The 14,839-nt window shown below is 39.5% G+C and overlaps 1 protein-coding gene and 1 non-coding gene across 2 annotated transcripts; one reads left to right on the top strand and one right to left on the bottom strand.

Annotated features, from left to right (window-relative positions):
• Window positions 1-8,307: 8,307 nt before the first annotated feature.
• LOC148567144 (uncharacterized) lies at window positions 8,308-11,115 on the bottom strand. The gene is made up of 2 exons (XM_088483543.1): window positions 9,547-11,115; window positions 8,308-9,492 (listed from the first exon to the last, which is right to left on the bottom strand). The coding sequence occupies exons 1-2, from the start codon at window positions 11,113-11,115 to the stop codon at window positions 8,308-8,310; spliced, it is 2,754 nt and encodes a 917-aa protein (XP_088339669.1).
• LOC148567145 (small nucleolar RNA R71) lies at window positions 10,427-10,530 on the top strand. The gene has a single exon (XR_015883014.1). It is a non-coding gene; the product is annotated as a small nucleolar RNA R71 (small nucleolar RNA).
• Window positions 11,116-14,839: the final 3,724 nt, after the last annotated feature.

Consider the following 14,839-nt stretch of genomic DNA (forward strand, 5'->3'; position numbering starts at 1 on the left):
AAAAAGTTGATCAGCTACTACCTACCACAGACCCAGTCAAGCTCGCCAACAGATACTGTGAACTAAAGTATCCGGTCTTTGCAACTTCAAGGAACCTGTACCTGGAAAAGACCCTCAAAATTCCAAAAGAACTACAACAATACACCTCAGAACAAATTAAACAGAGAAGCTGGTTCTTCCTGGAAAAGAACTTGACTGAGGTCAATGTATCCTGGGTCAGGAAATTCTACTGCAACTACTTCAAAACATCCCTGGATGCAGTGCAGCTTAGAGGCAAGCAGATTCTGGTTACTGAGGAAGCAATTGAAGAAATCCTCAACCTCGAGCCTAAATCAGATCAGCCAGATGGTTACCAAAAGGATGAAGAGGATATGAGATTCATGAGGTTTGACTGGGACGCAGTGAAGTGGACTATAGCTCTTGATCCTACTGTCCCATGGGTCATGGGCAAGTCCACAGTGGCCCCAAAGGAAATAAAGCTTATCTATCTGAATGATGAGGCTCGACTTTGGCAGCAAATTCTGAGCAACTACGTGATGCCGAGCACTCATGAGACTGAGGTGCCAGCTGCCATGATTATCCTCATTTGGTGTGTGATGGAGGGCAAAGACCTATATCTTTCCCGCTTTATCCGGTACTACATGGCCAGGGTCTATGTCAGAGGCATTCTGCCCTTTCCCTACTTGATTACTCAGCTGGGCTGCTGAGCTGAGGTGGCCTGGGAGCTTACGGATGAGAAGCCAACCGCCGCCGACTGCAAGAAGATTATCCCTCATAGCAGGAAGTTCCAGGCTTTGGGCTACAGACCACCCTTTCTCACTGCCTCCACTGAGGCAGCCACATCTTCTGCTACCCCTTTCGCACCTGCTGCACCAGCCACCTCCACAGCACCATCACCTGCTCCCGAGCCCATCTACCACTTGGTGCGCCGACTCTTCGAGCGCTTAGATCGGATGGAGCGCCGCGACAAGAGACGTTATGAGCATCTGAAGCTAATGATCTGGTCAGGCAACCCTGACATCCCCAACGAGCCTGACACACCATCAGAGCCATCTGAGGAGGAGGCGGATGATCATGAAGCAAAGGCACGTGCAGAGCATCAGCAGGCAGCATCTCAGCAAGCAGAGCCCCAGCATGAGGAGCCTCCGCAGACATAGCCATTAGACTCACAAGCACCGATTCAGACAGAGCCTCATCTACTATCACTACCAGAGCCCACAGAGACACCAGCAGCACATCCTTCCGGAGATGCCACTTTTTCACACCCAGCTTGATTGAGCATCGAAGACGATGCTATTATTTAAGTGTGGGGAGGTCACCATCTCCGGCGAACTTTATTTTTGGTGAACCACTTTCAAACTCTTTTTATCCTATTTTGTTTATTTTCTATATTTTTATTTTATTTTATCTTATTTGTCTTTCAGTACTTGCACATTTTCTTTTACTGTATTTCTGTTTACTTTATCATATTTTGCACTTTGGTTTATACATATCTTAGATATTTAGCTTAATTTGCACTTTTAGCTTATTAGTTGTGATATAGAAAATATGGATTAATTAGTTTAGTTTACCCTTTTAGCATATGATAATTTGGTTTAATTGAGAATAAAAAGAGTAAACTAGAAATTTTAGTTTTTCAGAATCACAACAATCCACACACACACACTATATATATATATATATAGCAATAAATGTTGGTTAATTGACAATATTGAGCCATTATAAGACTCACATTGAGTTTAATGGAAATTCTTGATCTCTACTTGCATGATATACATAACTGATATATAGTTTTTGAGCCAAAGAACACACAACCCGTGAGTTTTTGAACTTAATTACATGGTTATATTTAACCATGATTTTCATTCCTGTGTGTTTCGCCCTTCTTTTCTATACTTGCAATATTTACTTTGTTTCAGTCTATATGTCCAATATAGAATGTATTTACATACTTGCATATGATTGAGGCCATTATTTGAATTTTTGCTCACTTATCCCAACTAAGCCTCCCCTTTTATGTCACCCTTGTTAGCCCCCTTGAGCCTTTTAATTCCTTTCCGTTCTATAACCACATTACTAGCCTTAAGCAGAAAAATAAATTAAAAATCTCAAATTGAATCTTTGGTTAGCTTAAGATAGAAATTGTGCATCAAACTAAGTGTGAGAAAACTGTGGAAACTTGGGTTGATAGTGATGCGCATAAACTAGTTATGCTACGATTTAGGAAATTGCACGATCGGCAAAAATTCCTTCCGGCAAGTGCACCGGTTATCGTCAAGTAAAAACTCACAATAGAGTGAGGTCGAATCCCACAAGGATTGGTTGAGTGAGCAATTCGGATTAGAAGTGTGTTCTAGTTGAGCGGAATCAAGATTGAGATGAGAATTGCGGAATGTAAAATTGGCGGGAAAAGTAAATGACAAGAAATTGAAATGGCGGAATCTTAAATTGCATGAATTAAAGAGCAGAAACTAAATTGCTGAAATTAAAAGGGAATGGGGGTGATTGCATGAATTGAGTTGCAGAATGTAAAGAGAAATTGGAATCAGAAATGGGGAATTCATTGGGTGTTAGGAGATATTGAGATCTCCGAATCAAAACATGAATATCTCTTCCTCAACCAATGCGTTCATTAAATTTTGCTTGGCAATCTTATATGATTGGATCCCAATCCCTTGGCTCACCAATTCTCTCTAAAAACAAACAAATTCCCAATCCCTTGGTTTAAATGTTCATAAGAAGAGATGATGCTCGATTACTGATTATACCACACAGTTTCATGAACCACAATTTGGTAGGATTACATGTCACAATATCCATCCAAACCCCAATCCAATTCACTGTGAGAAAGCTTCTCTAGCATGAATCCTCCATTCCTTTCCCAAGGTTCCGAAGGATTCCAATTATGGGTAGTTTCTTTCCCAAGACAACTATCCAATGGAATTAGATCGAGAAGCTTTCTAACAAAATTTAAGAGAAAAGCTTGAAGAAGAAGATAAACTATTATTGATTCATTGAATTACAATAGAGCTCCCTAACCCAATGAAAGGGGTTTAGTGAGTCATAGCTCTGAATTCAATTACAAAGAAATGAAAACTAGCTAAATGCAAAAGTAAAAGTTCCCAAAAGTCCTTTTCTAACTTAAATTCTATCCTATTTATACACTTTCTATATTGAGCTTCTGTTGTGTTTCTTGGGCTTTGAGGCCTCTCCCTGCTTTCCTTTTGCCTTGGGTTTATGATCCATAATCTTGATGAGGCTGTTGATCCAAATTCTGTAACATTCATTGAGCCAACTTAGTGATAATCAAATAATGACACATGACTCAATAAATTGAAATTTCAAACTCATCAATCCTTCAGGCCCAATCCCATAAACCATGATATTCAATTGGGTTTCATACCAGAATAAGTTTAAGTTAATGTTTGTGCTCAAATACTAACTTAAACCACAATATTTTTGGTCCAGAAACCTTTTCCAAGAGTGGCGTTTAAGTTGCAGTTTAAGCTTAAACTGCAGCTTAAACGCCAGACACTTCCAGTGAGGCCTTTTGTAGAAGCACGTTTAAGCTTCAGTTTAAGGTTAAACTGAAGCTTAAACGTGGAAATGGAAGAAGGCAGCCCTGGAGAGTCATGTAGTCGAACACGTTTAAGCTTCAGTTTAAGGTTAAACTGAAGCTTAAACGTGGATATAGGAAGGGCAGCCTTGGAGGTCGAACACGTTTAACCTCCAGTTTAAGGTTAAACTGGAGGTTAAACGTGGAAATGGAAGGAGGCATCCTGGAGGTCGAACACGTTTAACCTCCAGTTTAAGGTTAAACTGGAGGTTAAACATGGAAGCTTGGAAGGGTAGCCCTGGAGGTGTCGAACACGTTTAAGCTCCAGTTTGAGGTCAAACTGGAGCTTAAACGTGGAAATGGAGAGAGCAACCCTGGAGGAGAGTTCTTGGTCGAACACGTTTAAGCTCCAGTTTGAGGTCAAACTGGAGCTTAAACGTGGAAATGGCTCCCTGGTGCTTTTCCCATTCTGGCGTTTAACCTCCAGTTTAAGGTTAAACTGGAGGTTAAACGTGGAACTCCTTCCTGAGTGGCATTATCATTCTGGCGTTTAACCTCCAGTTTGAGGTTAAACTGGAGGTTAAACGTGGAATGCTTCTTTGGTGAGACTTTTCATTCTGGCGTTTAACCTCCAGTTTAAGGTTAAACTGGAGGTTAAACTTCAATCCCAGCATTTCTTAGCCTTCATGATTCTGGCGTTTAAGCTCCAGTTTAGGCTTAAACTGGAACTTAAACTCCACATGTGATATTCAAGCTTCCTTAATTGATTTTGTTGCTTCCTTGCTTAGCCTCTTCTTCCCTGAAATCATCCAAACAAATGCATCAAAGTCTTGCAAATTTTCATGAGAAATCTTCCATTCATAGCATTCAAGTAATATAACTAAAACTCATGGAATTTGCATTAAAATCATACTGTTTGGATGGTTCATTGCTTTGTTCTTCATTTAACCATGTTTGGTTACTTTAAGCTCAAGAAAATGCATAAAACAACTAAAACTAACAGAAAAATGCTAGTGAAACTAGCCTAAGATGCCTTGGCATCACAACACCAAACTTAATACTTGCTTGTCCCTAAGCAAGTCCTGAGTTATTTGAGAAGAAAGTATGAAACAGAAAGCAATTACATTGGCTATATTAGCAAGCATTTGAAGTTCATCAGAAGGGTTTTATGCAGAAAGTTGCAGCATCACTTTTTTATACTTATCAGGTAAGATTATCACTTTTTCATTGCATCCATCAAACACTGCTATGGCCTCTTGTTATTCTTATGTCTTTGGCACTTTTCTCTTCTTTGTTTTTCTTTTCTTTTTTTCTTTGAGCTTCTTTTGCTCCTTGTTTGCTTAGTGTCATGTGTTGCACAAGCCTTTGGCATTTTCTTTTTCTTATCAGTGCACTACACATATCCACTTTAGGCATTTTAGTTCACATTTCTTCTTGAGACATTGGTGCCCAGCACCTCTTTGTGTGACTAAATGTTTTGTATTTAGGTTGCTCTTGATAATGGACTTTTGGTTGATAATCCCGGGTTAGTTAGCCCAAGTTACCAAGTGTTGAAACACTCCTCAGAACCTATTCATCCAAGCATATCCTTAATACATAAACACCACAGGCATTTGTCTCAGAAGTTCAAACCATTGGTGCCTAGCTTATTTTCTCAAAATTTTTTTTTTTTTTTTTTTTTTGCTTTTTGGTTGCCCTTTTTCAGTGGCTTTTTCTTCTTCTTTTTCTTTCTTTTTCATGGCCAAAGACATTTATTCATCAAGATCCATAGACAGTTTTCAATTTCTACACAAAGAATGATAATTCTACACTCTAATTCCAGTGATCTGACTAAACAATCAAGCATGCATACCACCACTTAATTCTACTTGATTTGTCACTAATTTAGCCAAGTTACTTTTGTTCAAACTTTTCTTTTATTTTTGGAAACAGAACAAGCATGGCAAGCACTTGTTTAAGAAGGTGAAGTTATATCCAAACATCTAGGCATTCACTTTATTCAAAGCAATAAACAGACACTCATACTAAAAAAAAAAAAAAAACTCCACACAACACTTAAATGACTTATGATGAAAGAAAGCTCATAAAGATAATCCACCAATGATCATTTGATTATTAAGGAACGAGACCACCTCTTATTTATTGCTTGGTTCTTCTTACTTCTTGGGATCCTGCTTCTTCTTGCTTCCTGCCTCTTTTTGACCACTTGTGCTTCCTTTGTCTTTTCTTATGAGCTTTTTCCAGAATCCAGCCTTTTTCATCGTTTCTTCCACTCCTTTTTCAAGGATCATTGCCTTGTTTATTTCTCCTTCTTTCCTCCCTTTGAAATACTCATCAAAAGCTGGGAATGCTGGGTCCATCTTGTGTAGATGTTCCCCTATGTAGTTAAGCTTGATTTGCGAACTGATGTTGTAATCAGCTTGGACTGAGTATCTTGCATTCTGTAAAGTGGTGGCTTCCTTGATTGCCAAGACATTGGCATCTTGGTGTTGGCATATGTGGCTGAAGGATTCCTGTAAGTGTAAATTCTGTTCCCTTTGCAGATCGAAGAATCTTGATTCAAAGTTTCTTTGCATATCCATCATTTTTAGGTGAAAGTCCTCTTGTCTCTCCTGAGACCTCATGTATTGTTGAGACATTCCTTCCATGATTTCCTGCATTCTGCTCATATCCATGGGGTCTCTGGGAATTCGTTGTCTTCTCTCTGGAATTGCTTGCTCTTCTTGCTCTTCTTCTCTGTCTTCTCCTTCCTGTCTTTCTTGTTCTGCTTCTTGCTCGGCTTCCACTTGTTGCCCTTCTTCATTTCTTCTTCTTGTATGTCTTGGAGGAGTTGGGCCAAGAGTCATTCTGTACGCAGTTATGGCCAATCCAGGATATAGCCAATTAGGTCTTTCATCCTCAAGTGGTACTTGGGCATCGATGCATAGTCTAATGATAGTGCTGGGGAAGTGGAGCCAGGATTCAGGGTCACTTTTCTCACTAAACTCTTGTATCTGTTCAGCAATGAGTTTATGAACTTTGATCTCCCCTCCCACCATAATGCAATGTAGCAAGATGGCTCTTTTAGGGACTATTTCTGAAGAGTTTGCAGTGGGTAGGATGGATCTCCTAACTATGGCATACCACCCTTTAGCTTCAGGTGTTAGGTCTCCCCTTCTCAAGACTCTTGGAGCCCCTCTTGTTTTTCTCACCCATTCAGCTCTGATGGCACAAAGGTCTTCAGCAATAGTTGCATAGTCAGGTTCTCCTATCATCCTTTCTTCATAACTTGCTTGGCTGAAATGTATGTTTTTCAGGCCAAGGGTTTTCATGATTGCTTTGGGACTGAAGTCAACTTCCACCCCTCTCACATAGCTTTTGTATGTGGGTTTCTTGGTTGGATCCTCCCTTACTGCATTTGCATAAAACTCTTTCACCAGGTTGATGTTGATTTTAGTGATTGGCTTAGTCAGGAGCTCCCACTTCCTCTTTTTGATCTTTTCCCAAACACCTGGGAACTCATCCTTTTCAAGGTCAAAGGGAACCTCAGCTAGTACCGTTTTAGGTCTCATCCATTCGGCTTGAATCTCATGGAAAACTGATCTGTATCTCCATGCATCGAATTCCCTGTTTTCCTCCATTGGCTGCTTGTCTTTTCTTCTTTTGTGGCTAGATGAAGCTGCCATTGGTTCTTTAGTTTTGGTAAGTGACAAGCTAAAGTTGACAAGGTGAAGCAAGAAGTGTTGTTGGAAGTGTGGGGAGGTTGTTTTCGGCAAGAGATAGTTTATGCTAGGATGAAGGAAATGTGCATGAAGGAGATTTGGTGGTGTTGAACTTGTTCCCCAAGTGGTTCTTTATAGTGCCCGTAAGTGCAAAATGGACGGCTAGGGCGATTTTTGAAGGGTGGCTTGATGGTAAATATATGAATTAGGGAGAAGGACGAATTGCTTTTCATTTTCTTGGAAGTATTCTGGGTGCATTAGGTTGTACATGTAGCTATCTTTTCTTGCAGAACTTCCTTTTCCCATGTGTTGGTTTCAAAGACTTGTAAATTTTCTTTTTGACCAAGCACCGTACCTCCCTTTGTCTTTTTCCTCCATTTTTGTCTTTTCTTTTGTACCTGCACAAACAAACAAGTTTGCTATCATTTTTCGGTCCATGTGAATTATGAATAGTACTTGCACATGTAAATCAATGATTGTCTTTATGAGCTTATAGCCGTGACTTCTACATATATGCACACTTATTATTTGGACACCAAACTTAGTGTTTGGTCAAGTCTCCTGATGACATGAAATCCATATTGGTTGTCCTTAATGAATGTGCTTAATTCTAATAAATCATAGTCACCTTGGCTCTTTGATTCTAAACAAATTTACTACCCTAAGTAATTGAAACCAAAACATTAAAACATGCGAATGGTATACTTGTCATGAATTTCGAAATCCAGAGGAACTTCTTGCCTTTCATGAACCGTGTTCAAAGAGGAACACCAAACTTAATCTTTGGTTGTGCACTTTGAATGAAAAATTGAATGCATTTTGAATAAAATTTGGGGTGCCTTCAGGCACACCAAACTTAGAGGCAAATTGCATTTTACATGCAATGTTTAGTGCACTCTTTCAGCAGTTGTCCTGAGGATTCAAGTTCATGCATAAGAAACCATGCTTTATTAGATGCACAACAAAACAAAAAAAAGTAAGGATATTAAAACATGGGTTGCCTCCCATGAAGCGCTTCTTTAACGTCACTAGCTTGACGGTTGTCCCTTGTTAGGGTGGATTGTAGTGCTTGACGTCTTCTCCTCTCACTATGAAAACGTCCCCACTTGACTCATTCATGGCCTCTAAATGTTCCATAGAAAGAACTTTCCTGATTGTGAACACTTGAGGGAGCTGGGAAGGAATGGTTTTGAGGCCAGGTGGGATTGGCAGATAATGACTTGATATCACGTTATCTCCCGGAGAAAAACCTTCAGTGGGAATTTTCTTGTTTCGCCACCCTCTTGGCAATTTCTTTACAATTCTTCCCTTTCTCTTGAAGCTTTCTTCATTGACCCTTATGCCGGGAGGATCCTTCTGATCTGTTTCTGCTGATTCTTGTGGCTTTAACTCTTGCAATTCTTGTTTGCTTTCCAAGGACTGTTTCAGAGTTTCAGCTGCCGGATTGCCTTCTTCCAAACACACATGGCTACTCTCATCCTTAGGCTTTTCAGGTTCTGGTTCAGGCTCAGATGCAGGTTTGAAAACTTTGAAAATGAGCTGTTCATCATGTATTCTCAGAATTAGCTCTCCTTGTTCTACATCTATGAGGGCTCTAGTAGTGGCTAGAAATGGTCTGCCCAGAATGATAGGGTGTAAGTAGCTTTCCTCCATGTCCACAATGACAAAGTCTGTGGGGAAGTAATAATCCCCCACTTTCACCAGCACATTTTCAACTACCCCTTCAGCTCGCTTCTGAGTTTTGTCAGCCAGTTGTATGATTACATCAGTGGATCTCACCTCATTCAGTTGTAGCCTCTTCATAAGAGTTAGAGGCATCACATTTATGCTAGCTCCTAAATCACAGAATCCTCTGTCAATTTTTGTTTCCCCTATGATGCACGGGATATGAAAACTTCCTGGGTCCGTTTTCTTAGAGAGTGTGTCCTTCTTGATGAGAGCACTGCATTCTTTGTTCATTGTTACCGTTTGTCCTCCCTTCAAAACTCTTTTCTTGCTTAACAATTCCTTTAAGTACTTGATGTGTGTAGGCATTTGATGGAGAATCTCAAGAAAGGGAATATTGACATGGAGAGAGTTAAATGTCTCTAAAAACCTTGAATAGGTTTTCCCTTTTTCACCTCCTCCTAACCTCTGAGGAAATGGTGCTTTTGGTTGGTATATTTCCAGCATGCCTTTTTGCAGTTCCTTGGCTTGCTCAGTTCCACTTTCCTGCTTAACTTCTTCCACACCTTCCTTCAAGATTTCTGGCTCCTGCTCTGAGGGCCTGATTCCTTCTTCTTCTGAAACTTCCTTCAATATGGTGATGGCCTTGCATTCTTCCCATCTCACTCTCTTTTGTTCCCCTTTAGGATTCTTTTCTGTGTCACTAGGGAACACTGCAGTTGATTTGACGGCCTGTTGAGATAGCTCTCCTACTTGAGACTCCATCCTCTTGAGTTTTTCACCATGGTTCCTTAAGGTAGCTCTCACATCATCCCTGAAGCTTTTCAATTCGGTTATGTCTTGACTCATGGTTGCCATCATTCCTTCTATCCGGTTTAATTGATCTTGAAATTGTTGGTTCGGATTAAGTTGGGTAGGTTGATTATTTTGGCCATGATATGATGGTTGGGGGTAAGTGTTTTGTGTGGCTTGGTATGATCTTTGGTTGGAGTTTTGGTATGTGGAATTGTTATGTTGGTTGTGGTTGTAAGGTTTGTGGTCTTGTGGTTGGGTTTGTTGGTTCCCCCACCCAAAGTTTGGGTGATTTTTCCATCCTGGGTTGTAAGTGTTGGAGTGTGGATCATATGATTGCCTTTGTTGGTTTCCCACATAGTTGGCCTCTTCCCAATCACCTCCTTCAATGCTTACTTCCTCTTGATCTTGTGTGTGTATTGCAGCCACTTGCTTTGTTTCTAATTGCCTGGTAAGCTCTGCTAGTTGCTTGGCAAACACCTTGTTTTGGGCTAGAATTGTATCAACATGGTTCAGCTCCATGACTCCCTTAGTGTTGTGCCTTTCTGATGCATAGTAGTACTCATTCTCAGCCACTGTCTCAATCACTTCAATGGCCTCTTCCACAGTCTTTTTCCTGTTCAATGAACCTCCTGATGAATGGTCCACAGCCTTCCTTGATTCATAAGAGAGTCCATCATAGAAAATATGCAATTGCACCCAATCATGGAACATGTCTGGTGGGCATTTCCTTGTCAAATCCTTGAATCTCTCCCATGCCTCGTAGAGAGTTTCACCATCTTGTTGTCTAAAAGTTTGAACCTCAGATCGAAGCCTATTGACCTTTTGTGGGGGGTAGAAACGTGCCAGAAACTTGCTTTCCACCTCATCCCATGTTGTTAGACTCCCCCTTGGGAATGATTCAAGCCACTTAGCCGCTTTGTCCCTAAGTGAAAATGGGAACAAAAGCAGTTTATAGGCATCTTCCTGGACTCCATTGGACTTCACAGTGTCACAAATTCTCAGGAATTTTGTGAGATGTTGGTTGGGATCTTCATTAGCACTTCCACCAAATGAACAATGATTCTCCACCAGTGATATTAGCTGTGGTTTGAGCTCGAAATTGTTGGCCTGAATGGGTGGTTTCTGGATGCTGCTACCACAATTCCCAGAGGTTGGGTTTATGTATGAACTAAGAACCCTCCTCTCAGGAATGGCATTGTTTCCATCAGCTCTCTCATGGTTGTGAACTTCTCTATCCATGTTGAGATCTAAAGCTTCCTCAAAATTGTCCTCAGATTCTCCTTCAGATTCCTCTTCTCCCACTATTCTCTTCCCTCTTGCTTCCCTTCTCAGTCTATGAAGGGTCCTCTCTGGTTCGGTATATGGAGGAGTTGATGTCTCTCCTCTCCTACCTGTCATACAAGAACACAACACAGGCAATAAACAAGTGAAATACTCTTGGTTAATGGAAGAGTATGGTTAGAGCAATTGAGGAATTAATTCAAACAGTTAGTGAGTCAGTGAGTTAGTTGCTTGAATTTAAAGGCATAAAGAAAGAAAACATGTGCAGAAATTAAAATTCAACAAGTAACTTGTACTGAATTAATCAAAACAAAAAAATGCTCAATCTAGTTAACTTCCAATTTGAGAATTGTCAATCGAAAACCAATCCCCGGCAACGGCGCCATAAACTTGATGCGCATAAACTAGTTATGCTACGATTTAGGAAATTGCACGATCGGCAAAAATTCCTTCCGGCAAGTGCACCGGTTATCGTCAAGTAAAAACTCACAATAGAGTGAGGTCGAATCCCACAAGGATTGGTTGAGTGAGCAATTCGGATTAGAAGTGTGTTCTAGTTGAGCGGAATCAAGATTGAGATGAGAATTGCGGAATGTAAAATTGGCGGGAAAAGTAAATGACAAGAAATTGAAATGGCGGAATCTTAAATTGCATGAATTAAAGAGCAGAAACTAAATTGCTGAAATTAAAAGGGAATGGGGGTGATTGCATGAATTGAGTTGCAGAATGTAAAGAGAAATTGGAATCAGAAATGGGGAATTCATTGGGTGTTAGGAGATATTGAGATCCCCGAATCAAAACATGAATATCTCTTCCTCAACCAATGCGTTCATTAAATTTTGCTTGGCAATCTTATATGATTGGATCCCAATCCCTTGGCTCACCAATTCTCTCTAAAAACAAACAAATTCCCAATCCCTTGGTTTAAATGTTCATAAGAAGAGATGATGCTCGATCACTGATTATACCACACAGTTTCATGAACCACAATTTGGTAGGATTACATGTCACAATATCCATCCAAACCCCAATCCAATTCACTGTGAGAAAGCTTCTCTAGCATGAATCCTCCATTCCTTTCCCAAGGTTCCGAAGGATTCCAATTATGGGTAGTTTCTTTCCCAAGACAACTATCCAATGGAATTAGATCGAGAAGCTTTCTAACAAAATTTAAGAGAAAAGCTTGAAGAAGAAGATAAACTATTATTGATTCATTGAATTACAATAGAGCTCCCTAACCCAATGAAAGGGGTTTAGTGAGTCATAGCTCTGAATTCAATTACAAAGAAATGAAAACTAGCTAAATGCAAAAGTAAAAGTTCCCAAAAGTCCTTTTCTAACTTAAATTCTATCCTATTTATACACTTTCTATATTGAGCTTCTGTTGTGTTTCTTGGGCTTTGAGGCCTCTCCCTGCTTTCCTTTTGCCTTGGGTTTATGATCCATAATCTTGATGAGGCTGTTGATCCAAATTCTGTAACATTCATTGAGCCAACTTAGTGATAATCAAATAATGACACATGACTCAATAAATTGAAATTTCAAACTCATCAATCCTTCAGGCCCAATCCCATAAACCATGATATTCAATTGGGTTTCATACCAGAATAAGTTTAAGTTAATGTTTGTGCTCAAATACTAACTTAAACCACAATATTTTTGGTCCAGAAACCTTTTCCAAGAGTGGCGTTTAAGTTGCAGTTTAAGCTTAAACTGCAGCTTAAACGCCAGACACTTCCAGTGAGGCCTTTTGTAGAAGCACGTTTAAGCTTCAGTTTAAGGTTAAACTGAAGCTTAAACGTGGAAATGGAAGAAGGCAGCCCTGGAGAGTCATGTAGTCGAACACGTTTAAGCTTCAGTTTAAGGTTAAACTGAAGCTTAAACGTGGAAATGGAAGAAGGCAGCCCTGGAGAGTCATGTAGTCGAACACGTTTAAGCTTCAGTTTAAGGTTAAACTGAAGCTTAAACGTGGATATAGGAAGGGCAGCCCTGGAGGTCGAACACGTTTAACCTCCAGTTTAAGGTTAAACTGGAGGTTAAACGTGGAAATGGAAGGAGGCATCCTGGAGGTCGAACACGTTTAACCTCCAGTTTAAGGTTAAACTGGAGGTTAAACGTGGAAGCTTGGAAGGGTAGCCCTGGAGGTGTCGAACACGTTTAAGCTCCAGTTTGAGGTCAAACTGGAGCTTAAACGTGGAAATGGAGAGAGCAACCCTGGAGGAGAGTTCTTGGTCGAACACGTTTAAGCTCCAGTTTGAGGTCAAACTGGAGCTTAAACGTGGAAATGGCTCCCTGGTGCTTTTCCCATTCTGGCGTTTAACCTCCAGTTTAAGGTTAAACTGGAGGTTAAACGTGGAACTCCTTCCTGAGTGGCATTATCATTCTGGCGTTTAACCTCCAGTTTGAGGTTAAACTGGAGGTTAAACGTGGAATGCTTCTTTGGTGAGACTTTTCATTCTGGCGTTTAACCTCCAGTTTAAGGTTAAACTGGAGGTTAAACTTCAATCCCAGCATTTCTTAGCCTTCATGATTCTGGCGTTTAAGCTCCAGTTTAGGCTTAAACTGGAACTTAAACTCCACATGTGATATTCAAGCTTCCTTAATTGATTTTGTTGCTTCCTTGCTTAGCCTCTTCTTCCCTGAAATCATCCAAACAAATGCATCAAAGTCTTGCAAATTTTCATGAGAAATCTTCCATTCATAGCATTCAAGTAATATAACTAAAACTCATGGAATTTGCATTAAAATCATACTGTTTGGATGGTTCATTGCTTTGTTCTTCATTTAACCATGTTTGGTTACTTTAAGCTCAAGAAAATGCATAAAACAACTAAAACTAACAGAAAAATGCTAGTGAAACTAGGCTAAGATGCCTTGGCATCAGATAGGAAGGTATTAACTCTATAAATCATGTGAAATTTGGGAGCATGCTCATGTGAAACCAAAATAGTTAAAATACCATATGCATTGATATGTTTTGTTTATGCTTAAAAAAATTCCTTTTAATTAGATAAATGAATAAGGGGACAAAATTACTCCAATAATGAGTTTAGTAAAGAAATCAATGCACATAGGATAAAATTAAAAATAAAATTGGTGCATGAGTATGTGATAAGAAAGTGGGAAAATTATGGGAAGACTAGGCATCATTTTAAATTGTATAGAGTATGTATATGTTAGGTGAGATCTTAGACTAATCAAGGATTCAATTTATAGTTCACTTAGCCTTATATATATACCGTCACCTTTACCTTGACCCCATTACAACCTTGAAAAGACCTCATGATGTTTGTATGTATGCATTAGATATTTGTTGATTGGTTAGATGAAGAACAAAGTTTAAGAAAGCGTGACTAGAGAAGAATAGAGTGATTGACCCCAAACACTGAGTGACTAGAGAGTAAACACAAATCCAGTGAGGGTTCAATAGCTCATTTCCATATATCCAAATTTAATTATTAATTGTCTTGCAAGTTTGTGAATTCCTTTAACTCAACTCAATTGTGAAAAGTGCTTTAACATGATTTAGGCTTGGCTATGCATATATGATTCCTTGAAGAAATTGACTCAATTTAATCATATTTAAGCTTTGTATATATAAGTGGATAGTAATTAGAATTGCATGATTCATTTAGGTAGCTTGCATTTAGAATAAATTGCATTGCATAAGATTCCACCATTCTACCTTCACTCTTTTTCCATTTCTCTTGAATTAAGCATGAGGACATGCTAATGTTTAAGTATGGAGAGGTTGATAAACCACTATTTTATGATATATCTTGTGCTCAATTGAGTGTTTTTATCAATTTTTCACCCACTTATTCATAAAATTTGCATGGTT

This window comes from Arachis ipaensis, chromosome B4, assembly GCF_059453495.1.
Source record: "Arachis ipaensis isolate K30076 ecotype BB chromosome B4, ASM5945349v1, whole genome shotgun sequence".
Classification (NCBI taxonomy): Eukaryota; Viridiplantae; Streptophyta; class Magnoliopsida; order Fabales; family Fabaceae; genus Arachis; species Arachis ipaensis.